The 26,584-nt window shown below is 43.1% G+C and overlaps 4 protein-coding genes across 9 annotated transcripts in view; 1 reads left to right on the top strand and 3 right to left on the bottom strand.

Moving 5' to 3' along the window:
* Window positions 1-28: 28 nt before the first annotated feature.
* LOC125765613 (katanin p60 ATPase-containing subunit A1) lies at window positions 29-13,749 on the bottom strand. Of its 5 annotated transcripts, XM_049430942.1 has the most exons (6): window positions 8,877-9,592; window positions 8,642-8,714; window positions 2,366-2,832; window positions 1,046-1,976; window positions 732-965; window positions 29-659 (listed from the first exon to the last, which is right to left on the bottom strand). In XM_049430942.1, the coding sequence occupies exons 1-6, from the start codon at window positions 9,016-9,018 to the stop codon at window positions 461-463; spliced, it is 2,046 nt and encodes a 681-aa protein (XP_049286899.1). In that variant the 5' UTR covers window positions 9,019-9,592; the 3' UTR covers window positions 29-460. The 5 variants fall into 5 exon arrangements, with proteins under 5 accessions (XP_049286899.1, XP_049286901.1, XP_049286900.1 ...); XM_049430944.1 differs by lacking the exons at window positions 8,642-8,714; window positions 8,877-9,592 and adding an exon at window positions 13,402-13,749; XM_049430943.1 differs by lacking the exons at window positions 8,642-8,714; window positions 8,877-9,592 and adding an exon at window positions 11,526-12,806.
* A 111-nt stretch (window positions 13,750-13,860) lies between these two features.
* On the bottom strand, window positions 13,861-16,278 carry LOC125765614 (another transcription unit protein). Its single transcript, XM_049430945.1, has 3 exons — window positions 16,133-16,278; window positions 15,945-16,050; window positions 13,861-15,871 (listed from the first exon to the last, which is right to left on the bottom strand). The coding sequence occupies exons 1-3, from the start codon at window positions 16,161-16,163 to the stop codon at window positions 13,993-13,995; spliced, it is 2,016 nt and encodes a 671-aa protein (XP_049286902.1). The 5' UTR covers window positions 16,164-16,278; the 3' UTR covers window positions 13,861-13,992.
* Window positions 16,279-16,521: 243 nt separating this feature from the next.
* On the top strand, window positions 16,522-18,794 carry LOC125765274 (uncharacterized). Its single transcript, XM_049430219.1, has 3 exons — window positions 16,522-17,035; window positions 17,193-17,876; window positions 17,946-18,794. The coding sequence occupies exons 1-3, from the start codon at window positions 16,712-16,714 to the stop codon at window positions 18,291-18,293; spliced, it is 1,356 nt and encodes a 451-aa protein (XP_049286176.1). The 5' UTR covers window positions 16,522-16,711; the 3' UTR covers window positions 18,294-18,794.
* Window positions 18,795-19,516: 722 nt separating this feature from the next.
* LOC125765273 (neuropeptides capa receptor) overlaps window positions 19,517-26,584 on the bottom strand; it is a 51,244-nt gene continuing 44,176 nt past the window's right edge. For both annotated transcript variants that reach the window (XM_049430215.1, XM_049430216.1), the window contains exons 9-10: window positions 23,507-23,617; window positions 19,517-21,473 (exon numbers count right to left, since the gene is read on the bottom strand). In XM_049430215.1, coding sequence (XP_049286172.1) covers window positions 20,781-21,473; window positions 23,507-23,617 — 804 coding nt within the window. In that variant the 3' untranslated portion in view covers window positions 19,517-20,780. The remainder of the gene's footprint in view (window positions 21,474-23,506; window positions 23,618-26,584) is intronic.

Here is a 26,584-nt window from a genome sequence, read left to right on the forward strand (position 1 = left end):
ATGAATTCTTTACATCAGAACACAACAATTTAGTGATTAACATGAGCGATTTATTGGGACTATTCATATGGAAAGGAAACAGATTTGCTTTACAAACACATTAACCGGTTAAACATTTAAATTTAACACAAAAATGTTACAAAATAAATTAGGAATGGTGTGATCGTGTAAGCAATTCGATATCTATTTAACTGAGCTGACTCTCATCTCCGTTTTTGTGGTCCTGTCGATGCGCTTTGCCTTCTACTTGATGTATCCAAAATAAGACAACGACGATGAAGCTTATGGAACTCATTATTTATCCTCCAGAACATTTCTCACTTCTTTCACTTTGAATGGTGTTTCTGATGTCGTGAATTTGCTTAGCTACAACTACAGTACGAGGAGTCTTTGAGTCGGATTGAGGTGTGAGCGGATGACTGGTAGAGGCTTTCCTTTCGTGAACCTGTTACACGTAGCACTAGCACGATCCATACTCATCCATCCAGGTTTCGTACCGGGCAACATCGTTTGCCGAGACGGACTTGCGTGTTTTTACCATCGCGTCCTGGAAGTCCTGTGCCGTAACCGGTAGATCGACTTCCTCCCGGCGTATCATCTTGATCTCTGACGGACTCAACCCGTTGATGTGCCGTCTCATGGCCATCATTGCGGCATCGCTGTCATGAAAAAATAAACCAAAATGGAGAGATTAGAAACGTTTCATGTAATGTATGTGCTTTCATACATACCGGCACACATTTGCGATATCGGAACCGGTGTATCCGCTCAGCTGTTCCGTGATCGTGTCCGTGTTCAAATCCGGTGAAATGTTTACTCCCTTCAGGCAGAGCTCTAGCAGTGCCTTGCGAGTGTTATCGTTCGGAAGACCAATGTAGACGCGCTTCTCGAACCGGCGCCGGAATGCTTCATCAATGTCCCAGGGATGGTTCGTTGCAGCCAGCACCATGATCACCTTATCATCACTAAAAAGATTGATTGCAAATTTTAAAGGTAAATTCAAACAGAAACGTGTCTTCAATCTTTTCCCTCAAACCACACTTACTTGGCCGCATTCAATCCATCCATCTGTATCAGCAGTTCCGCCTTGAAGCGCCGGCTAGCCTCATGCTCCGAGTCGCTACCCCGACAGGCGCACAGCGAATCGATCTCGTCGATGAAGATCGTGCTGGGAGCGTAGAAGCGTGCCATTTCGAACAGCAACCGGACCAGCTTCTCGCTTTCGCCCCGATACTTGGACGTTAGCGTGCTGGACGATACGTTGAAAAATGTCGTCCCACACTCCGTGGCGACCGCTTTCGCGAGCATCGTTTTCCCCGTACCGGGTGGGCCCACCATCAACACACCCTTCCACGGTCGGCGAATGCCACGGAAAAAGTCCGGCAGTATAACCGGTAGTACGACCGCTTCTTGGAGGATTGCTTTCGCTTCGTTCAATCCGGCCACATCGTTCCACTGTACGTTCGGGTTCTTCTGCAGCATGTCCTTCTCGAGCGTATCGATCAGGTGCGGTTCGTAACCGATCGGGTTAAACATTTTCGACTTGTCGACGCGCTTTACCGGCGAGTGTTGCTGTTGCGGTGAGTTCTCCTCCACCGAGGTAACTTCCTGATCGTCCGAACCACCACCTTCCTCGGAGGAAGATTTCTTCGGACGCTCCTTGATCTTGGAGGTGGCCAATTTGCGGGCCCGGATGCGTTCGACCGAGCGGCTTTTGCGTAGGGATGACTTCTGGCCGCTCGTACGGCTGCTGCGTCGATCCGTGTTCGGTGTGTTGGAGGAGCTGGTATAGCCGATGCTGTTTTGCTGCGTCAGCGATGAGGTACTGTGGTGATTGGAGTGATTGATCGAGGGCAGTGTCGGTTGGAGTTCTGGATCGCGCCGCCGAAGTGACGAGATCCAGCGAGAATCTGTCGCCGTTGGAGGGGACGAAGCGTTCGCCGCCAGATTGGCATGGCGTGGATTCGGATGCACCTCTGCAAAGGATAGGAGCGTAAGGGTGTGCAGAAATAAAGAAAGGAAAAGAAAGAAACATTGCACATGTCACCAAAAAGTGTTCCAACATCCAAAACTTAAGCTTAGGTTATCTAGAATTGAGGCAGGAATTGAGGTTAACGATTGGACGGTCCCGCCCGAGTTGGCGTGCGTTGCAAAGTAGGACGAGAGAACCATTTGCTAACTCACAAGTGTGTCAACGCTCATTAAATCCTCAACTCCCAGCGCAAAGGGTCACTCTTACGTCCAAAAGACTCCAAAAAACACCTGCGAGATGTTGGGTTCTCGACGCTGGGACCTACTTTGGCACCGATGCGGTGCCCCACTTTGACCACCACTAATTGGTGTTAGAGGAAGCTCATATACCCACCACCAGGTAGCGGACCGCACTGACCTTGTGTCGGTATTTTGTTCTTCTGCAGGTTCACCCGAATCGTGGACGTGCTGACCGTCCCGGCACCGATCAGATTGCTAACGTTGCTTGTGCTGGTTGCCTTCTTTACGCCCATACTGCCACCACTGCCTCCGTGGCCTCCTGGTCCGCTGCGTAGCATACCTTCCTGTCCCATGCCACCCAGTGGTCCGGACCGTGCATCAATGAGACCACCGCCACCAACTCCAACTCCACCGCCTCCACTTCCTCCTCCACCGGGGACACCATTGCTGCCTGAACCACTGCCACCACTGCCGCTACCTCCACCGCCACTGCCACCACTGATCCGTGTCGGGCGATGCGTGGTCGTGATTTTCGTAAAGGCAAATGGTGCCAAATTATCCAGGATCAAAGTGTCCATCATGCGGGCCATATGCTGGAAGCCGGACGTTGATGGTGCGGAACTGTCGAGTTCGAGAGCCGCAAGGGAGACGATTTCACAGACATGGAAAGAAATAAAAAACGGAAGGGAAAAAAAAGGTGTCAATCGGAATGGGCGCGTGAGCTACTTAACGGTCCCCAAAATGTGGAGCATCTAATCAGACTGTAAACGCGAACTTGCACCGTTGTTTTTTACATCTGTTGGTAGTAGGAGGACGATTAAGTTGAATAAAATGTGGGTCAGTTCGTTAGTGAGAAGATATCAAACTTTAGTCCGAAAGGAGGTCAAATTGCTGCGTAAAACTAGCGAGGCGTAAGATAGTGCGGTTAATGTAGAACCCAAATTAAGTAGAACGTCGATTGGTGGAAAGAAATCCTTAAATTAAATTTATGATATTCATTGTGAAGTGTTCTTAATGTGCTATATGAATCCTTCGCTGCTTTTTATGTCTAATACTATTTTTTGGATATTATCCGACGTACAAATATGTTTATAATATTATTCCTTAGTAGTTTAGTACCTTAGTAAACCCAATGATGAAATCTGCCATATTTTTCTTACTTATTAAATTAAGTCATCCAACTGTCGTGAGCCTGAGTAACTCTCTTCTTGTAAGAATTCGCAGTACAAAGCTTTAGGACTAAATGTCCCAACACGAAGCACAAATCGGCAACATTTGTGCCGATTACTAAGAAGCTACTTATTGTGAAAACAGCTGTAAGCGATCTTTACTTAGTGAAAGTTTTTTCCGCAGCATTTCCTAATGTGAACAAGGACATCATTGAGTTTGCACCAAGATTTGAAACGACACTAATAGTTTTAAGTTCTTTGATTATCAATCAAATACTACATGAAACGATACAGTCCGCTAATATCCTTTCGGGTCCTCAATAAGGCCACGCGGTCTTTCCCAATTGAGGTGGAGTTCTGGTGTCATTTATCCAGATAACTTAGTAAGTATGTAGGATCTACCAAGTTCATATCAACTCTGCAAGGACCTTGTTTTTGATGAACAATAGTGTAACCATATCGCACATAGCCTATCGTCAAGGGAAAGTGGAAAATTTATTTAAATTCTTAAATTTATCCACAACGTCATACAAAAATATCACAAGGCCAACAGTGCAAGGATAATGATCGGCATTTCCTTAAACATATCGTACTTCCGCATACATTCGCATTCGCAAAGCGATAGTGCCAGGATAACTTCTACTCAGAAACGAGTCACAACACTCGCGCGCCGTTGTTCTTAACCTAATTTCCACACCGCATGGGGTTGCAAAAACATGCATGTAAATAATCAACTTCATACTTCCTTTGGTCGTTTATTAAACAACCCACACTGCACGATCGGTTGACCTACTAACACGTAGGGCGTAGACCGTGCACCAGGAGGCTGCTAGACATTTGACAAAGCAGCTCCCAATCGGTTGCCTTAGGTCCGTAGACGTCCGCGACACAACCGACAAATGATATCCGTAGTTCAAAGACCTTGTCGTTGGAAACGCGTCATGTTTCCGTCCACCCAGCCCAGCGAATGACTCCGATAAAGATCAGCGGAGAGTTTTTCTTTCTAATGCATATGCTTTTGTCGCCGACGGTGGTCAAAGCAATAAAGCATGTACATACAGAGGGCATATTAAGGATAAATTCAATATTGATTAATTATGTGCAATTAGTGTTGGGTCATGAGCGAAAGAGGTACCTCAATCGCTCCGCTCATCTTTTTTTTTTGGGAAATTTTGCAAAAAATTTTAAATTGATTTATTTTAATGCGAATCGGTTGAAATAAGCTTCTTTTCGCTCAAATAATGCTTTAAACTAAAAAATGAATAAAAAATAACAAAAAAATATAAAAAAAAATTTCAACTCGAAAATTTCATAAGGCTTACCCCTTACGTTTTTTTGAGAAATTTTGCAAAAAAAAATAAAATTGTTTTATTTTAATGCCAATTGGTTGCAATGAGTTTCTTTTCACTCAAATAATGATTGAAATAAAAAAAGAGTGAAAAATAATGAAAAAATCAAAAAATTCAAAAAAATGAAAATTTACTAAGGGTCATTTTTGCACCATATTTTGCCTATAACTCGGTCGGTATCCAACGGATCGCCAATCTTTAACCTGTGGTCGATAGATGGCATCAATGGCTACATTTTCTTCTTGGACGGCCATGCCCTCAGATGTCTGTATAGATGTCTCAGATGTTTGTATAAATATGCCAATCTCCTAAGGCTGTATAGCCTTAGGCTTTTTTTTTTTGAAGTAATATTCCAAAATTTATAAATGTGATATATTTTAATGTTGCAATAAGTTCACTCAAATAATGCTTTAATAGAAGAAAAGAATAAAAAATAAAAAAAAAATTAAAAAAAAAATTTCAATTCGAAAATTTCATAAGGCTTACCCCTTGCCATTTTTCTGGGAAATTTAGCAAAATTTAAAAATTGTTTTATTTTAATGCGAATCGATTGTAATGAGTTTCTTTTCACTCAAATAGTGCTTTAAATAAAAAAAAGAATAAAAAACAAAATATGAATAAAAAAAACAAAAAATTTGAAAATTTCCTAAGGCTATAGCTAGTGGGTCAAGAGCGAAAGAGGTATTTCAATCGCTCCTGTGTGCATCGCTCCGTGTGGAGCTACCTCAAGCGCACCGCACACTTTAGAGAGCGAGAGCGGTGCGCTCCGCTCTTGCAAAAGAGCTACTTGACCCAACACTATGTGCAATCCAACAAAAAAAACGTTCAAGTTATTTTTTCTTGGACAGCAATATTCCAAATTTTTAAAACATAAAGAACTATCCTGCTATCAGATGGCTATTACTGCTCACAGACTCGGCTTTTGGATATTTTATGGAACAATGTACTATGCGCACGTAGTTATCCTTCGATCCTGCGACCTTCGAAGTTTAGGTTATTTGCCCCGGTTACTTCCGAACATGCCAGGAATAATGTACTCGAAGTGGGTAAGACTCGCCAAGGTACTCGACCACAATAGGGGAACCAAACGGTCACGGTGTCGTTTGCGTGCAACTGGTTATTAATGTCCCTCGCTAAGAATACCCACAACCAAACATCGAAGATGATAGGTGGAAATATAATTAATGTTCGCAGAGGTTTTTCAAGCCGCGCGGATAATATCCGAAAACATTCCTTCAACGGAACGGTGTCAAGGTAAGTGATGTTCGAAAACTCCACATGAACTGAAGCTGATAAAGTAACCTTCGGCACGCACACGCATATTACAAAACTAAGTCCCGAACGCTATCGTAAAGGCTTGAAGTCTCAAGGATGTTTGATAGTTGATAGTGCGCGATAAGCGGTCTGAATGTAGGTAAAGAAAAAAGGAAGGGAAATTGAAAGTAATTCCTAATAAAATTTGACCAATTATTATTATACATGAATGATTTGCACGTTATTCCTTCGAAAGCTTTTTCTTCTACACTTTTTCTCTTTTTAGAAACACATTTACGAAATTCATGTCCTTCGGAGTTGCTCATTTCCGAAATGCGATCATTTTCACGGTCGATTTAAATTTATATTACCCAAAACGGATTAACAAATAGGTTGTGTGCCTCACTGAAATGTCTCGAATAGAGACCATTTTAATAGCCAAAAGAAGCCGCCCAGGAAGCGCACAGGACAGAGTCGTAATGTGTGACCTTCGTTAACGTAATAGCAGAGGGCTCAGACGAACCCATCAAATAACTTTTTTAGTATTCCCGTTGTAAGTACATAAAGTTAGTAAACAGTGTTGGTTTCAGATTGATTCATTTGCAACTGGAATAAGCGACAAAAGATGGAATGTACTGATAGAGGGATAACGCAACCCTAGTTCCCATCATGATGGCGATCACAGTTCATTGAACGACAGCCGCCATACATACAGAGGGACGGAGACCAATTTCCGGTCACTGAAAGAGTGATTTATATCAATTACGGTTCAGATTTCTATTTTCCTATGGACGGTAAAACCAGGCGTCTGGAGTCGTGTAGAAGCTCAGACAGATCCATATCGACGGTAGCCCTCGGAGAATGGCATGGGCATAGACAAACCTATCATTGCAGTAACGTTCATTTGCTATTTCTAGTGCCAGATTTCACTGTTGCACTCGTTACGACCGGATCACAACAAGAACCTCGTCTGTTTCCCCTTTTTTCTTCAATTTTCCATTAGCTGAATTTTCCAAAGAAAAACATTAAGTTCATCGACCCTTTATTCACCGTTCCCTGTTTTCCACTAGGGGGGGACAGGTGTGTATTTCCGTGTTTGTCCATGTGGGAAGTTTAATTTTTCACTCCCCACCGTTACCGATGTTTTCCTTTCATTGATCAATTATTTACCGGACCAACATGGTCTGCCACGTGGCCATACCTGGGCCGAAGGAACATCGTCTACTGTGGGTCCCTAGCACAAGTGAGTGTTTGTGAGCGTTATAGTCGGTTTATGTAATGGGTTGGCTAGTGGCCGGTAGTACAGAACACACACATATGTGAACAGGAAATCACCGAACCACCGGTAGGAAGACAAATTTCTTCACTATTCACCATCGAATCTCTGCAGCAAGTGGAGTAAAAAAACGAGGAAAAATGTACAGCAACAACCAGTAGCTGACTACATTCGGAAAGAGGTGGAAAAGGAGCGAGGAACACGGAAAAGAATTACGTACCCAGGGAATGGTGAGTTGTAAATTTCAATGAGAAATTAATTGTATAGTCACAGTCGGTCACGATGCAACGATGCAGCTGGTGCATACTTGGTAGAAGCTAAACCGAAAATTGGGCCAACAATTTCACAGTGAAGAGTGATGGCTTGCAAACATGGCAATTTAGCCGAGGAATACATTTGGATCGCTAGAGCTTCATTGGAATCTGCTTTAAAAAAATATTCAAAGTATTTTTTCATTTGTTAATACAATTTATGTGTACAAAATATTTCACCTAAACAAGAATATTTTTTTTTTGGACTCTCAATTTCATTTTCTCTAATAGACCCTACACAATCACCTTTCCGTTCGTTGACGCATAAGCAACGTTGGAGGTCCCTCGATCATTACATTTCCCATCGCGATTACATTACTCGCAAAGACCTACAGAAAAGCTTGAAAGCTCCAAGCGCAAAAGAATGGGATTTTCCAGGCGGTCAGTGCTAAGCGGTGGGTTCATCAAACCCTTGCCTGACTGCCCACACCAAACACAGTCCGGACAGTGACTCCGTATCGCTTCCAAGTGGCCGAGAACGTTATTTACTTCCCCAGGGACCGTTACACGCACACATTCGTTTACTATCCGGTTGAGGTCCTTTCGAGCTTGATCCTTTTGCAACCAATACACGTACCACAAAAAAGAGGACTTTGGTGGTGAGTATAAGAAGGGATTTTTGAGTATTTTTATACACTCCAACTCTCTCTCCTTCGCTCTCTAGCTCTTTCATTCGCCTTTATATTTGACCAACGCGAAAGACCCCAGAAACTGGACGACGGTGTTGGATTAGCATGAAGTGGCAAAGTGTTGACGATTTATATACAAATTCCAACACAGCCGTTATAGGCATGGCGTTAGGGCAAATGGTTAACGAAGTGCCCGAGCTGTAAAGCGGTCCTACTGCCGAAAGGCCAATTACATTTTTATCGATTTGATCCTATGAAAAGCGAAAAAAATAAAACCTCAATTTCTGAAGGTGAAAGTCGAAAATAATGTGTAAAGAAAAATGATCTTTTAAACGTTTGTTTAATTGAAATATTATTTTTTAGTACTATAGTAATATTAAGTGATTTCTTTACCATATTTCTGACTCTACAAATCACCGCAGCCCCACAAAAAAACACTTACCACTCGTGCAGATTCCATAGCGAATGGTACGGTGTGTGGCGGATCGACTCGATGCTGTGTATCGGGACGGCAACTTCGTATTCCACGTGTACGTCGGACCGTTCCAGGGCCGGGTGCGAGTTGGAAACGTTACGAGACATTTTGTACGTGCTAGCATTAGAAGGGTTGTGGTGTATTGTGCTACCTGTTCCGGCCGGGCCCGACCGACCGAGGGCCGCCTCGAGCAGATTATTACCGGTGCCGGTGACGTGGCCGTGGGTCGGCGGTTCGTAAGGTTGCGGTGCGTAACCGTGCGACGGATGGTAACCGTGATGGTACTCGTTCATCGCACCGTTGCCACCGTTCCGTGATCCGGACGCACCGTACTGTACCAGCATCCGGCGTTACGGCTCCGTTGCGTTCGGCCCCCCTTGGCAGCGAATATTTAGTTTTGAGCAAAACCGAAATATTCCAATATTCAAACGGCCCAGGGCTTTTACTGACAATCGTCACAACAAAACTTTATGATTCACATGCGCTGGAAATTATTCCTTCGAGTTGTATGCCACTAGAGGGGGAAAAAAACCCCAATCCAAAAAGGCCACTGAACGCAACACATTAAAACTCACTGCCCTACCGAACGTTCGTCACGAGCCGGAAACATTTGCGACCGTACCCGACCACGTCCTAACGCTAACTGAAGCTTTTGGGACGATGCTCGGTAACAGTGGACCCAGCTTGACCGCAAACCGACTGACCACCCTTGATCAATGTCCGTGAAGTAGTCGACGGTGATGGAAGGAAGGGTTTCGTTGCGGCAACGTACAATCGGTCGTTTCCGTCGACTCCCCCTCAATGTATTCAGGACGAAACGAAACTCAGGTGACACGCAAACGGGCATGAATAAGCAGCTGGACGGTATTATTTACTTCGTCTGATGGAGCCGCACCAGATTTCGGAGGGTGTGGGGTTTTTGGGGGAAGCGAGAAATTGTGGGGTCGTGGTAACAGTGAGAAAAAAACGCACAGGACCCCTGAGTATTGAAAAGGGTCTTTTTCTAAGGTGTTTCAATTTTCAGATGGTTTTTGTTTTTAATTTTCTCTTTGACTATTTCAGCGGTCATGTTGCGTGTTCTTGAGGAATAGGTGGGGGCGAAAAAAGGATCTCCCTTCACTTGGCAAGCTGCTCCAAGTTTTCTGTACTAGAAGTAGCTGAAGTTCAGCAAGGCTTTTTGACGGAAAGGAAACGATAGTTTGCCCAGCAAAGTACCGCTGGTGCTACCTTTTTCGAACGCAAACTCCCAGCGGTCTAATGAATTCCATTGTGTATGTACAACACCTTTTGCTAACTTCTTATTGCCACCTATCCCTCCTGTGTGTGTGTGTGTGAGAGAGTAAAGACGTGATAGTCACCACTCTATTTACTGCCCAATTCAAAACCCCCCCACGAAACACACGCCAAAGAAAAACTGTGCGTGCAGTTAAAACATTCTAAGACCCCTTCTTTGCTGAGGGGTATACCTGCTATACCATTCTCCCGAGGACAATTCTTTGCGGTATTGTGTTTCCGAGACGTTCCGTGCGTTCGGTTTGGGAAACGGGAGATAAGGGTGGTAATGAGTGGTGTGGCACGTTCTTAGCTTTAGGCCACAGAAGGAGTACACTATCGATTGTTCCTTAGCAGACCACCGAGGGCTACTTTTGCGGTAGCACCCGTTTAGTGGTCGTCTGAACGAAGAATTGGAACAGCATTCGGTAGTGAATGTGGAACGAATCGTGAATCTTTCACTCGTGGCGCTGGATTTATGATTTAGGATGAGTTAATACGGTTAACGCCAAAGCGGGGAATTAGGTTCATACTTCATTGTAGGGTATGTTCATGTCCTGCAAAACCATGACGCATTGTTTTGTTTCGTGAAACGGGTCATTGGAGGGATAGTTTTGTGGAGCAGAATGAACTACAATATTCTCATTCAGTAAGATTTAATTAGTAAATTTGAACTTTATAGCATTCCTACAAAACGAACTTTAAAAGTAAAGAGACTAGAAATTAAACTCACAGTCTCTCTTCTTGGCATTTAACGACCTCTAAGGCCGGCCATTTCTGGCTTACTAGACTTATTTTTACCACATAGCCTGATAGTCGGTCCTTGCTACGGGGGGACAGTCGGGATGGGATTTGATACACGTTCCTGTCGTGTGGAACCGCAATTGCCCAAAAAGAAAAATTAAAATAAAAAAAAGAAATGCTAATAAAAATTAGCAAAAAGAACATATTTTAATGTTAATAAAAATTAACAAATAAACTGTACAAGTAAATCAGTAAAACCACATAATTCTATTAAACTAAAACGATCAGTATTTCTATTCACTTAATAAAAAGGATAAATAGTTCATACTTTTATCGAAGAAAATATTCTGTGAGGTTAAAAACATCAACTTTGATTCTTATGAAGAGAGTAGCGAAGTTAAATAAATAATGAAATCATGAGAATGGTATACGAAATTCACCTTCGTGCCCTATTTGCCCCAACATCCTTGTTGGGAAAAGTTGGAATGGTGTGAATGAGAAATGTAACACCGATTCTTCTTAGCACCGAGCAGTATATAAATAGAGTGTATATAAATTGAAATAAAATATAATGTTACTTTAATTCTACAACCGTTAGCAGATTTGATTGGCCAACCACCTAGCTTTAATTTACTGATCAGTCAAGTTCTGTGCGCCATTGGGGATGGTTAAATTGAGATTTAATGCTAGAGCAGACGTCTTATGGAAGTATACATTACTGACGAACCCTCCCTATACACCTGGCCCCAAATAATATTCTGCTTTAATAAATAATTCCCTTACGATTCCCAAGAGCAATAGTACTGTTCTTCATCCCCACCCATTCAATACTCACGATTCTACGATTGGCAGAAAGGAAACTGTTGAATCCAGTGTCCGGATGGTGGTGTTTCCTCTCACGACCACTTTTTCGCGCGTGATGCGCCGGTACGTTTCGTCCCGTCTCATCCTCCGAGACACCTTCTAGTCCACAACACAAGCAAACACACAGGCGCTTTAGCACTTAGAACTGGTCGCAACAAAATTCCGAACGGATGGCACGGAGAACAATGGTGTGCAGGATGTTTGGCACAGTTGTTTTGCTTTCAGGAAGGAAATAGTACACATCCACAAGATAGTACCAATCCGGTTGGGGGCTGTTACAAAAATCGATTCCGTACAAAATATTACCTATCAAAAAGCGACCAAAAGATGGGACAAAAACACTTCCACTTTTATGAGCTTAAGACACACAGACACATTGGTCAACTTGTTATCAGCCTTTATATCATGTAAATTGCACTTCGGATTCTACTACATCACATCAAACACGGAAAGCGATATGATATTTGTAATATCTTTTTGTGGTTAGTTGAATGACATCAGCATCCAGCTTCACTCGTCCACATTTCACTCAATTAAAGTGTTTAGACGACCACACCAAGATCACACAAAGCAAGCATAAGCAACACTAGCACGAAACCTTGGCAATGATAAGCCACCCACTACTACCTTTCTATGGTCACATTTAATCGAATCAACTACAAGGGTGGTGGTCCCCTTTAAGCAAATGTTTGTGATCAATTTACCAACCAAAAAGCAACAGGAACAAGTCAGATTCTTCACTCAAAACGGAAATCTTCTAATACCGGATGCTGCGGTTCGATGAGTCTCATCACACGACAGATACAAAGCAATCTTGCTAATAGTTCCACTAGACGGTTTTAGAACAAACGTTTCATTTATCGAGAACTTATGAAGAGTGCAAATCCGGAAGATATTGTGGCGTTCACATCTTGCGTGTTACAATTGCGTTGGGTGCAGAACGTGCAGAAGATTTCACGAGACTTCATGCATGGTGAGCACATTGACACTTGCCCGATGCAAGGACATGCGCAGATTTCAAGCACCGGCAGCCGACTGACTGACGGTCAGTTCATTTAAAAGGGGATGGTCACCGTATGTTTGGTGCACAAGTGGAAGTGCAGTTTTTGGTGTTTTTTTTTCTTTTTTCCATGCATAGTAATTGTCCACCAGACCATACATCTTCTGAGTGGATTGTCATGTACTGAGTTTTATAATTAAGTAGTTTTAAACATATGGGAAGAGAAGTTAAACGAAATCGCTTAAAATATTCACAGTCGATGCTGATATAGTGGAACCGTTTAAAGAAGTAACAAAAAAAGTTCTTATATTAAGTTCTTATTGCACGATTTCCTTATTGAACTTACGACCAAATCAACTTGATTTTTCTTAAGCAATTTTTTCGGCAATATCGTAACTCTTAAAGTATAATATTTATGTTACTAACACCCATTAAAATTTTTAAATGATTTTTGTCTCTCATTTGTAAGGAAATTATAAAATCCTAGATGAGTATGACATAGGAAACTTTGTAGTTCCAACTATCACATTCGGGGATCCAGCGCCATATCAAATCGAACCATTAACGAATGCTAATCAATCATCATCGTTAAAGTAAGTTCAAATGCTTCCGTCATATCGAAATGCTCATCGTAACGATGGTTGTCTGTTGATATACTTGACCCAGTTCCGGTAGTCCATTAACCTGTCCCAATTCCCGTTCGACATTGACATCGAGGTAGGTTAGTTAGCGTAAATGGTTATGAAACTTTATCTACCCTTAAATTACTTTCCCATTGGTATTAGTAAGTTTCTTAATTTACTCCAACTTGGTTAATAATAGTTTTACATAAGAAAGTTTTACTCACATTCTTGTCCGACGGAACAGCACCCGGTCCGAGGCCGCCTTCTCGAACAGTGCCGGAAGTGAAGGTATCGATGAGAACAACATTTCTTCTCGTTTTAACAAATGGCTAAACTATACGATCGTTTGATCAACTTTACACAACACTTTACATTTTACAACTGTATACTAATTCTACATACTTGCTTCACAAGCACCTGTTTCGGTGAGTCCTTTCAAGACTTTTTCATCACACAATGGCTTCCTCCGCCATGTGATGGCAAGTAGCAACTGTCGTTTTATGCCGTTGTTCGGTTACCCGAAGCTTTCGCGCGCGTGAAGAATGTTTATCGTGCATCAACAGATTACTATGGCGATAAAGCATCGTTAGTGCAGTATCCGGAAACTAATGACAACAAGGGCGCGTGTGGAATGCTCATTGTCTGCTGTACATTTCCTTCGGAAAGTTACCTACAATACAAAATTGCTGCATCTTAATCCTCGTCTGTTTTATTACATTTATATTTGTTGCATTACTTTAACTTTTAAGGAAAAACAGCAAGTTGTCCTTATCATTATCATCATTATCTTCTTGTTGTTGTCTTCTCTAACCCTACTACTCGTCACTATCCCCTTCAGAATTGTTGCCTCCCTTGCCGCTTTTCTCACTGCCAGAACCTTCACCGCCCGAACCCGAACCGGATCCAGAATTGGATCGCGACCGCGTTCCGTGCGAACCCTCCGAACCAGACCCGGCATCACTGTCATCCGAGTCGGCCAACGATTTGAGTGCCCTCTTCTTGTCGATATTTTTCTTACGCCGACCCGTCTCCACATCCGAACCTTCCTCGTCCGATGAATAAATAGCCGCGTTTCCTTTCGATCCGGCCCCTTTCCCTTTATCGCCTTTGAATTTGTTTTTAATGGCCGCGATCGAAATTCCACCCTCATCGTCGGAACCTTCATCATGGTGGTACGCATTGCCCGCATTTGCACCCGAGTCCCGACCGCGCTTCGGTTTCGAAGACGTCTGCTTTGCACGCATCGCCATACGCAGCTTCTCTTCTTCCTTCTTGAGGTTCTGCTTTCGATCCGCATCGGGATCGAAACCGACCTGCGTAAGGATCTTAATACCGGACGTTTTCTGTGACCGATCAGCCAGCGAGATGAGCATCTTCTGATGGGTGAATGATTCGGTCGAGTGTGGCCGGAAGGTAAGTTTCGTACGGAACACGGACTGACCCTGCAATCCCGTACCCTGTCGTATGAACAGATGGTTATGGTCACCCTGTAGGGGCTGCTTGTATACGTCAAAAATTTCCGACCCCAGGTGCAAACTCATGCTACCGTCCGACCACTTGACGAACCGCGCGTTTGTTTCGCGCTGTGCATTACCCTGCCGATCGATGTTGTTCCTCCAGCGGATTGTGTTTTCCACCTTCAGTTTCAACCGCTGCCGACCTTCCTCGTCCAGTGTTTCCTCTTCGTCGATTTCATCCTCGTACGTGTCCACATCGAACGGACGCGTCTCGACGGACAAGAAATTGGGTAACTTCACAAAATGAATGTCCCGTCCGAGATCTGTCACGATTCGGGGAATCTCCACATCAATTCGCGTCTCCGGAATTGGCTCCGGTTCCGGTTCGGGCTCTTTGGGTTCCTCCCAACGTGCTAACCGATCCCGGTTACCTTCTTCATCCGATGATCGACGATCACTGTCACGGCTTCTACTACGACTGCGGCTTCGGCTTCTGGATCTTTCCCGTGATCGATCCCGAGCCTGATTCTGTTTGCGCTGCTCGTCTTCCAGATCATCCAATTCATCCCGCTCCCGGCCAGACTCTTCACCGGCCGCTTCATCCGAACTGATGTCATCGGCATCACCAAACAGTGCATCGGCCGTCACATCCTTCCCTTTCGCTCCACCGTCCTTCGCGGCTTCTTCCTCTGAGTCAGTGTCGATAAGTTTGTTTTTCTTTTTTGCTTCCTTTTTGGCTCCACCATCTGAGTCGGAATCGCTCAGCACTGCACGCTTTCGCTTTTCATTCACAGGCGATTGCACAGATCCCGACCGACTACGTGCCGAGCCGGAACGAACAGAACGGGAACGGGAACGAGATTTCCGTCCTGAGCCGGGTGATCCCGATGCTGCCGATCCGCTGCGTGATCGATTGACGGGCGTTCCACTTCCGGAACGGTTTTGAGGTGTGCCGCTACGAGACCTTCCGCTTCCCGATCGGGATCGGGAGCGAGACCGTGAACGGGAGCGTGAGTGTCTCGAACCAGAACCAGACCTATAGGAACCGGCCGGTGATCCGGAACCACTGCGTGATCTACTACGACGTTTCTGTGCACTGCCTGGTGTGGGAGATCTGCTTCCAGAGCGTGACCTTGCGCCAGAACCCGATCGCGAACGCTGCGAACCGGCCGAATTGGATCTACTTCTGTTCTGTGCCGGTGTGCCGGAACGTGAGCGTTGATTGGGCGAGTTGGATCTGCAACCGAAGCGTAATTATTACTGTTTGTTTCCAAGGCCAGGGGCATGAGTTTGGGGCATAAGAAACATACCGCGAATCATGATGTTCCAAGGAAAAACCGGGTGTTGGTGCTACTTGAGGGGTGCCACTTCGGCTTCGACTTACGCTGTTACTACCGCTGGAACCCGATTCCGACCCTGGTCGCATAAAGAAAAGAATCCGAAGTGTAAGTCGTACAATCTTGCTAAAAACTTTGCTGTAACTAAAACAATTACTCACCTGATCCATCCGATTCTCTTTCGCGACCCATCTGGAATTATATTACACCCAAACTATAGTGGAAAAGTGTTTGTTTTGTCAATAACGTTGTGAACTTTTGCTCAAGCCAAAACGAACGCTTCGCGTATGTTTGACATCGGTGCATCTATTGTCAAGTGGGAATGCTGTCAAACAAAAAGAAAAAGTACGCAGCCACTGTTTTGGACGAAAAGAAGTAAAATATAAACACCGGGATAATTATTTTTCAATACATAATTCAGTTTGTATTATTTCTCTATTATATAAACTAAATGCAAATGGAATAAAAGAATCATTTGCACAATAAAATATTAAATTATAAATGTGTTCTACCATTGTGCACTCACGTGTTGTCAACATAACGAAATGTCAAATATCCGAAGAAGAAAAAAAACAAACCAGACATATTTTGCGATTGTTTTTCTCTGCTCGCTGTCGAACAAGCTCTCTTTCCTTCAAGTATTTCACCCTTTTTACTAGTCTATTTGTGCTTTAAAACAAACAGTTCCGGTACGGTATAATTACCACTTACCGTCGATGCAGCAGTGAGTGCGGCAAGCGATGTGGAAATATGTTTCCCGTCGTATACGTGATGTGTACGACAAGACATCCCATGTACTAGAAGTACCTCGCACCTGGAACTGTGGTGCGAGCGAGCGGTTCTGCGGGGAATCGCCACCGGACGATGGAACCTGCGGCCGTGAGCAGCAAGAAGCGAACGGTAGACGCTACTGTTTGCTTCATGTTGCCCGTCCGAATCAGCTTGGTGAACGGACGAAGCAGCAGTATGGTACCGGTTCAAACCAGTCAGATCAAGAGGGCACTAAGCGGAAGGAATACCACCAGACACCGATTGAACACTCTTGGCTCGGTGCAATAACATGGGTAAGTGCAGTCGGGATTACACCTGCTGACTCATTCTGATAGGACAAGCCTACCGGAAAGCAAAAGGCGCCTGAACAGAATATAAACAACTTCACCAAGCTGATAAGAATCTTATCTAACTTACAATTTATTCGCATTTTTTTTTGTACATTTCCAGACCAGTGCCATTATCTGTGGATGGTATACCACCCAGCTGCTCTGCCTTCATCGTCGCACTCGGCGGTATGAGCATTCTGCTTTTGGCAAGGGCATAACTTCTCAGTTGCTTTTTGCCGCTTCGGAACATCGTAGACTTTCGGCACGCCATTGTGAGGTGTTGGCACAGCACTTTGGCTTACGATCCGCTGCTAGACTTGCGGCACCGTTTCCGAAACCTTCCATCGCCGGTGAATCTTGGTCGGTTGAGAAGGAGCAAAAAAGAAGCACCCTAGTCCAATCGTACGCACCTTTCATCCCTTATGATGGGCACGATTTTGTGGATTACACCGACAGGAATCGTGCCGAGCTGCAACGTTTCGTTTATCAAATAAACAACGAAACAAAACCGACTGTGCATGTTTCGAGGGATGATTTCGTTTCGCAGAACAGCAACATACCCGCAGCGGAAGTATCGCTGCAGAACGAAAGACAACCGGAAACTATCGATGGTGCGTTTAAGAACTTACTCTCCGTCCTGGGTGAGATCGAGTATCAGCTAGGCTGTCGCAATTTGGAGCTGGGTGAATTTGAATCAGCCGTCTCCCATTTGAAGCTGGGCACTAGCCATCAGCATGCAGGGGCTGCGTTTAACCTCGGCATTTGCTATGAGCAAGGTCACGGTATGCCGAAGGATATGCGTATGGTAGGTAACGTTTAACTTTCATTCCGTTTTCCGTACATTAAAATGGCATTTTTTTCGTACCGTTTGCAGGCCTTTGAATGTTATCAACAAGCGGCCGAACAGGGTCACCCGCAAGCAATGTACAATGTTGGAGTTTTTCATGCCCGCGGGTACGCTGGGTTGCGCCCGAGTCGTTCGATGGCGAAGAAGTATTTCCTTGCAGCGGCTGAGCTTGGGCTGGAAGAAGCAATCGCTACCCTCGGGCCGAAGTACCGACATAGCCGAAAGGAATCGCTGGTGGGTAATGAGGTGCCTAACGGTGAACAGGTGCAGCCATCGTTCCAGTTTAAACTCGAGAACGTTGATCAGTTCCTGCCGGAGAAATACACCACCGTGCAACCAAATGTACAGCTACATCTTGTAGAATATAGAGTGTAGAACCATTGTCCATTGTGGACACTAATAATGTTTGCTCATTCAGTAGCAGCTGCACCTATGTTAACGTTTCTCAGTTAGTTTAGATGTGTTCGAGATTGATCAGTTCGTTCATTAACTAATTCGTTTTGATACCATAGGGAAGTACAGCAACATTTCGAAGCAAACAAGCAACATAGTCCAAAGCTCCTTGTTGTATGCCGTCGAAATTTGTCGCAATTCTCGTGCGTTCGATTCGAAACAAATGATGGTGCACGGTACTATTATGTTTGTGGTGTTTTGGGTTTTTTTCTCCTACTCTGGGTTTAAATATTGGATCAGAGATCACAACAAAAAAAAAGAACATAAAAAAGCAAAACAAGATACCTTAAAGCGATGTTAAACACGATCGCATGTTTGCCATTGACTTAATCGTTTGTGTGATTTTTTTGTAAAATTGCAAGAGAAATTGGAACTCTTAAAAGAAGTCCAACTAAATAAAGAAATAATGTCGAACAAATGCAATGTACACAAGTATTACAGTTATCACTATTGAGAACTAAGGTTTCTTTCACCTTATCCTTAATTTTACTAACGTTGTACTATGCTGACTGGCTCTTGGTATTCGCACCATTTCTTCTAAGAAGTATGTGTTTAACTGTTCGATCGTAAACGAAAATGTAAACACTTTTATTTCAAATTGTTTTTGAATGCTACATGGTAAATAAGCACGCTTATCCACGATCGCATTGTTTCGTGTAATTAACTACATTCCAAACTATTTTCTTATCCAACATCTACTACCAACCACACTGCTACTTATTTTCCTTAGCTTCACACTTCCGGCATGGTGCCAAACCATCCGTCCGGCACGTCAGCATCATCTTACTTGGCAGCACATCAAACGGTTTGGGGCCAAAGTTATGACACCGTTTACCACTAACTGGCCGGAAATCAATAAAGCATCGCACCACAATATCCCGTATTTATCTTCCCTTAGGTTTGTTCGTTGTGCTGGCAATTTAGCATGGTTTGTTTTTGCCAACCAAAAAAACAAAAAAAAAAGGAATACACCCGCACCAGCGAAACTTTAACCAAAGTTTTGTCTTTTCTTTCTGTACCGCTTCTAAACAAAGAAACGCACAAAAACTTCCTGTTACTTACCGCAAGTTCCGTGTACGTGTGCAGGCACGTGCCAAAATTAGACCAATTCGTTCGGACAGATAAGCGTAGGTACAAAGCTAACGTACAATAATCTTAAACTTTTATTTATCCTCTGTATACAACAAACATATCCCCTCTTCCAAGATCTATGTACCCGTGAATGTGTGTGTGTGTATGTTTGAAGTTCCGGTCATTTTTTTTTTTTTGCATGTTCAGTTCAAGGGATCCTTCAGGGCGTTTTACATGATTTCGCCAGAAGCGTTCTTTTTGTCTGTCTAGATTTTTTTCACCTTCCCGGATCATTTTGTCCTGTGGAGATTTTCCCAACAAACCACATCCGTACCATGCATCCCATAAAACGTGTAAATGTAATCCTCTTCAAACAGTTTTCTAATCGCCATATTGGTCGGTTGGTCTGGTTTTTTTTACAACAAAGAAAGTTAGTAAAATGAGCAATAACATATCGCAACATCCCCGAAGTGGGAAAGATGATCATCAGAGTAGCTTTCTAGGAGTAGTTACAATTTATGGCAAATAATCTTACATGAAAACTTTTTAAGTACTTTAAGAGAAAGAAGACATTCCCGGAACTTCATGGAAGGGCAATATAGCGAGACAAACGAAAAACTAGTGTCATAATTTAGACTTAACAGGATGGGCGGAAAATAGAAACAGAATCAAACAGAAACCAATCGAGACTCATGGACAGGGCATTCGCTTTATGGTAAGTATTGTGTGCGGAGATTAACTGTTTGTACCATTAGTTTCTGTCTGTGCAGCTCACACATTCCTGCCTCATTTTATCATTTCACACGTTTTATATGCACATTTTGTTTGGCTAGTTGTGTGTGTTTTTTAGTGTTCTTTACCACTAAGCTAATACGTTAAAGTCAGTTTCATATTCCACAACACCATACCAATCATGCGGTAGTTCGGAAGATTAGATCACGTTAACCAAAAAATAACAAACAAAAAAAGCAGTTCGGAAACAGTTCGGATTAATTAGTAAGCTCATCATCACATTGTTGTACATCTTTGTTCCGTTTCGTCGTCTATCGTGCCCTTTCTGGTACATACTAATAAATCGATGGTAATCGGTAAGATCATCGTAACAATTTAAACTAAACTGTGGCAACTGTGCAACAACAACACTTTCTTTGGGCTTTCTTTTTTTTTTTTTGTTGTTGTTGTCAACGTTCACTCACGTGTCGCGTGTGTCACGTGTGTCGTTTGTGCACGGGCATGAAAGTACTACCCGGTTCGCACACCACCAGTCTGAGTATCTCTCTTTTTAACGCATCTTGCAGTTTTCCTTCGGTCGCTATCCACTCGGTCCGTGCCGTACTGTTAAATGCACGTTTCACGCTTTGTATCGGTCAGTAGTACCACTTCCTCCATTTCCCCGCAGCGTTGCTGAAGAAGGTTCGGGTGGTAGTGAAATGTCGTCGTTACGGTGGGTATATCCGGACTGGGTTGTTCATCCTGTGGCAATGTTCCATTCGTTCCCGGTTCCTCTGCCATCGTCTGGTGGTTTACTGAAGGTTGATGAAGCTCACCTTCCCGCACAACCGTAACAGCCGGTAAGGCGAGCAATGGTGAAGTTGCAGCTGATGATGCAGACGATCCAGACGGGTGGTCCACCTGTTCCGTGGTGGATACATCCGGCACATCATAGTTTCTATTGTTGCACCCACTGTTATTGTTATTGGTATGGGTGCTATTATTACTATTGTTGAGGTTTCCACCACCGTTCAGGTGTGAATTGGTAGCCGGTTCCATGCTTGTACAGCTTCCACTATGGCTGCCGGCCAGCGGTACAACGGTTCGCTCCGTACCGACCGGTCGGTCAATGCTTATCAGCGGTATCTTGAAGCTATTTTCCGTCACGGTCGAATTGCTCGAGACAACATTCGTGACGAGTGTGGTAGCGGATGTGGTATAGCACCGTGGCCGTCCGTTAAGATTGTTCTCCAGCATCACGACAACATCGGTAGTAAGGTTCGGTGACAGTGAGTTCCTGCTGCTGGGCATGTTGCCAATCTGGTAAGACAAGCGAAAGCAGCAAAATGTACGATCGAGAAAATAATATTAATTATCACATCATCGTCATTTCTTTTTCGTTTTTCAGCAGCCACGAAGAGAAGAGGTGGTGCAATTTGTTACAAAGTTTTGCTACTGTGGACACACACACACACACAAAAGGTAACAAAGAACGATGCTCTTTTCGAATCGGATATCCAACAATCCGTGCGGGTGGATCGGGCAGACAAACAGATGGAAAACGTACAGAAAAAAGAACAACGAATGATAGACAATCAATTCTCGGTTGCGAGCTGGGTCAGGGTGTCCATTAGCAAACATATTTATTATTAGAGACTATAATACAGTTTCGGTAATGGCGGCAAGGGGAGACCAAAGGTTTGGATAGGGAAGGAGCCCCAACAAGACACATGTCACACTCGCTCGGGAAGTTAAATCTATCCCTAGTCCCTAGTTTTCACGTAAAGTTGCCGCCGTTCAGCATCAGTAGCTGATGTAAGTTCCCTTTTCCCCTTTTCCGTTTCCAATTCCCAATTCATTTCCCCATTTCATAAAGAACGGTTGCAGTAGAATCGTTTCAATCAAGTTTCGTGCTGCTTGTGTTATCGGCACGTTATACGTTTGGAAATGTCATCGATGGATGGAGAATCGATCGAGAATCGACAGATGATATGCCGGGGTTTGTGGGAAATGCAGGAAATGGTTGAGCAGCTTACTGTTGTTGGTCGTACTGGCACAATCCAGACTAAAGCTTCACCGAGCACATCGGTCAAGATTAAGGGAAAACATTCCTATTGAGCAATGTAACTGATGACAAAGGGCGGTGAGGAGAGAGAGAGAGAGAGAGAGAGCGAGAGGGAGAAGAAGTAGGGTCCACTGAGGTCCACTTTCCCCTGATTGTAGGGGATTACAGTGAAGATGGAGTCTTCTTGGACGCCTTCCAGGTGTAGTGTCTATGCTTACTTTGTACGTCCGATACGCGGTTTGCCGTGCGGTTCCAGCCGATGACGCTTACGTGTGCGGTACGCTTGAGTGTGAAGGAACGAGAACCAAAGAGATGTGGATTTGCATTACATCGTGTACATCAAATAAGAGATTTCCCAGCTGGTAGAAGATGGTAAAATAGGAATGGGAATAAACAGTTTTTCCTCCTACTCTTAGTTGCCGCAACACATTTCCCTGGTAATCAAATTGATACGTATAATATGGTCCTGTTTTTGTGAGCGTGATACATTGGCCATCCGGTTGTTGATAAAGAGAGCATTCCCTTTTTGGCCAGTTTTGCCTCACACCCCGTTACCGCTTATCTTTGGAGAAAAAAGCCCATTTTCGCTGACTAGAAACTCTCGTAAAGATGAAATATGTTAGATCAAAGATTTGTGTTCCAACCCGTACCGAAGTGAAGTGAATGAAAATGGAAGTTCGAATGCCTGCCGAAAAATGGTAACCAATTTCCAATCAAGCTACCATTAAAAGGAGATGGCCACCGAACAGAAAACTCGGAACTTTCGCTACCGGAAAAACGTACGATACGATTCGTTGACGTGCAAAGGGAAAAAAAACGCATAAAGGGGAATGAAACTATTTGTGCAGAAATAAAAGACAGCAAAACCCAGACTGATGTAGGTCAGCAGTGTATTATACGACCAGAACGAACAGAGACCGGGCTTGAAGTGGTTGCCCCTAGAATGTGTGCTGTACAAAGATCCGTTTGCCAATCTGCCGAAGCTTGAACGTTTTGCCGTGGTGTAACGCGATCCTTATCATCATCGAACGCTAATGAAATGGAATAATGTAACGGAGTCGTTGTGTGGCGATTGTGCTGGCGGACGGTTACGATGGCGAACTCTCCACGTTCGAGAATTTGGTCTCGGTTTAATGGTCCTGGCTAGCGCGGCATCATCGAGAACGACAACTGGCGGAACTGAATTTGATGTTTACCTCACCCATTCCCATCCCACTACCGGGCACCGGGTGGGAGGGAAATGAGTTGGCATTTAAGCTAGCCGTAGGCCAAAAAGGCAAAACCGTACCTGTAGGGAATTCCGCCGAATGCAGTTGTCACTGTACCGTATACTGTTGTTCGTATGCAGCGTGCCCCGAAATCGGGATCGTTTGGATTGCATCATCGATCGTGCCCGTAGCTGAAAATGAAGGAAAATTGTTACTCGATTTTGGGAAGATTTCTATAAAATTGTGCTATTATTTACCAAAATTTTGTTTTAATTAGAAATTCAGATTAAAAATAAATGAATTTTCTTTCTTGTATTGAGTGCCTTAAGGAGGATTGGAAAACGTTATGCTGTGTTTGGATATGGATTTTTAAAAAATTTTCCCTCAAAACCACAGCCACATACTACAGCAAATGAACATTATAGCGTTAAAAACAAATTAAAAAAAAACACAAACACCTAACCACTAAATCTTCTCTAAGGAGAACCGAATGTTTTTCCTTCGCTTAAAGTTATTTTCCGTTGCAAACCGCTTGTTGCAAACCGTGTATGGATGTGCTTTCTTTTATTGCCTTGCCTTCTTGTGGTTGGTTTGAACAAAATTTTCACTGTTCGCAGTATTAAATATCGTGACTGATAAGTTTTAAGCTCACATGCAAAGATTTCCACTCCGGCGAGTGGAACCACCATCTGCTCAAAAGTGGTCGGAACAGCATTTTTCTTTCACAAATACCGAGTTACGTTCGTTTTGCTCGGTTAAGCGCGCCCGCGGTGCAACGGATTTTTTTTTTGTATGGTGAATTTTGTTGAGGTTTTTTTTTTTGCCTCACCCATCTAAGTTGAACTTTTTTAATATTCATGCAGCAGAATACCTCGTAAAACCGTGCGTTCGCATGAATATGAACTTGGTTTCGTTTGCATTTATTCGCGCAAGCTGTTGTTTAGTGTAAATTTGCTCCTTGCGCGTACATGGGTGCGTGCGGGTAAATATTGTACGATCGAATGTTAAATAATGTTAGATTAGGTTTTCATTTAATTTGCTTCCTTTATATTTATGGGTAAATAAAGATTTAGCTGCTATTTAATCATTTTTCCAATCATGTTTGTAACCTTTTGATATTAGTGTTAAAATGATTTCAAAATCGGACATTTTTAGATGATGAAAAAGATAATCAAAATCATTCAGACATATTTTGTTCTATTGGTGTTGAACTGCCAGAAAAAAAAACATGCGATTAAAATTGAGTAAAACACAAGAAAAAAAGTATAAACTAAAGTATTTTTTTCCTCAAACGATCCCATATATTTAATAACTTCATTCTGCAAGATACTTTACGCTTATCTATGCAAGATAATGCTTTTTGCATCAACCTTAGTTTCAAATTTATTTAAAACCGCTGGTTGTGGAAACGCGAAAAAAGGATTTCCGAGAGAAAAAACACTTAGGTGGCTATCGGATTACAAAATCAGAAATGGTTTTAAAAAAATACCCATTTCCCAGTTATCAGACCTGCTGCAGACTTGCGGGGTTCATGTTGCCCAAACACAACAACCCTTTAGGCAACTAACCTCTGTGTGAATGATTGTATACAGCGAGGGAAGAAATTTAAATAAAAAGTAACAAAAAAAGCAAACACTTTTTTTTTTCTCGGAACAAATGTACTTTTTTATTGTATCTTTATAACATTGCCAAAAATCAACGAGCAACCAAAAAAAAAAACGTTGTCTTTTTACTGGCAACAAAAGAAGCGAGGACAGAAAAAGAGACAGAAACATTTCGCTCCTCGAAAACGTACAACTCAAGCATCAAAAACACACAAACCTCATGACACCGTGACCGCGTGGCCGTGGGATTGTTAAATTCAATTTTCCAACCCATCACTTGCCAATGACAAATGGGTGAACCATTTTGTGAGTGGGAAACGGTACATGTTTATACGTAACGGTATGCTTTCTCGGAAGCGTACGGTCTGTACGCCCCCCTGAACCGTAAGGGGTAAACGGTTTTCCGGTGAAGTGACGGTTCGCAGTCAGTTTCGCAGAGGCTTTTGATTTCGGAACCAAGGCGGGTGTTCAAGCTTTATGGTGCAGAGTGAAACAATTTTCCCAGTGCGCAACAGTGATGAGGATGGGCCAATTGGTACTTCCAGTTTATGAGCGAAAAACGAGCGAACTTTCAGCGAATTTTCCAAATTTCAGCAATTTTTGACGATAGATACAACAACAAGAACAGGAAATGTCCAACAATGAAAGGGATAATTCAAATAAGGAACAGAATCAAGCATTTTACTGGGTGATTTACACCCTGTGGAGTTTTCCGTCTTTGTTTGTTATGTTTTGTACGGTCCTAATTAGTCTTTAAATTTTATTGTATTTAACTCATCCCATGTTCTACTTTTAAACACGAAAAGCGTTGTATCTTCGATAGAAAATTAAACATTTCCTGCCAGCGGCTTTTATTCCATCCTATCCGATGGTGAACACGTCCAAAGTGTTCTAAAACGCTGCAGAATAGTAATAACATTCCAATGAAACGATGTTATCCGATGTTTATGTATGTATTGGCAAATACCTCGTCAGACAAATATAATGGACTTTTCGCAAAAACTCGCCCCCTTTTTCGAAAACCCGTCCGTACCCCGAACGTATCGAGATAAAGCGCCATAAAACCCGATGGAGGCGCCCGGTCGTTGTTAAAACCTCTCAATTAGCAGCATGGTGCTAATGTGTTAATCTGCTTTCGAGGAAATTACTACCACATGCAGACAACGGTCCAGTTTAGGTAAACACCGCGTACCAAGCTTTGCTGATGCCGGTGCCCACGCTAACGCGTGTTGTTTAGTTAATTTTTCGACGCTGAACCAGGTGGCAATAATGGATTTTGGGAAAGCTCTTTAAAGGTGAAGTTGTTCTAAACTTTCAAAGTTTCGTTGATTATTTGGAAGGCTATAAACACGTATTTTATGCCTATTATTATACATTTATTGTTTTGTATTAAAAGGTTTATTCCAAAATTGAATAAAGTAATGAAACAGCAGCAGTTCAAGTCTATAGAAAATCACTGTTTGAATGTCAGAAAGGTGTTAGTTTAATCTGCTTCTAGAATGTATGACATTCTTTCCTTGAAGAACACAACACGTGACAATATTTCCATCGATG

Source organism: Anopheles funestus, chromosome 2RL (assembly GCF_943734845.2).
Source record: "Anopheles funestus chromosome 2RL, idAnoFuneDA-416_04, whole genome shotgun sequence".
Lineage (NCBI taxonomy): Eukaryota > Metazoa > Arthropoda > Insecta > Diptera > Culicidae > Anopheles > Anopheles funestus.

What these genes read in the sequence shown, in the direction of transcription:
- LOC125765613 (XM_049430940.1), bottom strand. Translation starts at nt 9,018, where the DNA reads ATGCTGGTACAGTACGGTGCGTCCGGATCACGGAACGGTGGCAACGGT. An exon ending in GATGGATTGAATGCGGCCAA is followed by an intron (nt 966 to 1,045) that starts GTAAGTGTGGTT and finishes CAATCTTTTTAG; the next exon opens with TGATGATAAGGTGATCATGG. An exon ending in GATATCGCAAATGTGTGCCG is followed by an intron (nt 660 to 731) that starts GTATGTATGAAA and finishes TTTTCATGACAG; the next exon opens with CGATGCCGCAATGATGGCCA.
- LOC125765274 (XM_049430219.1), top strand. Translation starts at nt 16,712, where the DNA reads ATGTGGAAATATGTTTCCCGTCGTATACGTGATGTGTACGACAAGACA. An exon ending in GGCTCGGTGCAATAACATGG is followed by an intron (nt 17,036 to 17,192) that starts GTAAGTGCAGTC and finishes GTACATTTCCAG; the next exon opens with ACCAGTGCCATTATCTGTGG. An exon ending in TGCCGAAGGATATGCGTATG is followed by an intron (nt 17,877 to 17,945) that starts GTAGGTAACGTT and finishes TACCGTTTGCAG; the next exon opens with GCCTTTGAATGTTATCAACA.
- LOC125765614 (XM_049430945.1), bottom strand. Translation starts at nt 16,163, where the DNA reads ATGGGTCGCGAAAGAGAATCGGATGGATCAG. An exon ending in AAGAGAATCGGATGGATCAG is followed by an intron (nt 16,051 to 16,132) that starts GTGAGTAATTGT and finishes TTATGCGACCAG; the next exon opens with GGTCGGAATCGGGTTCCAGC. An exon ending in TTGGAACATCATGATTCGCG is followed by an intron (nt 15,872 to 15,944) that starts GTATGTTTCTTA and finishes CTTCGGTTGCAG; the next exon opens with ATCCAACTCGCCCAATCAAC.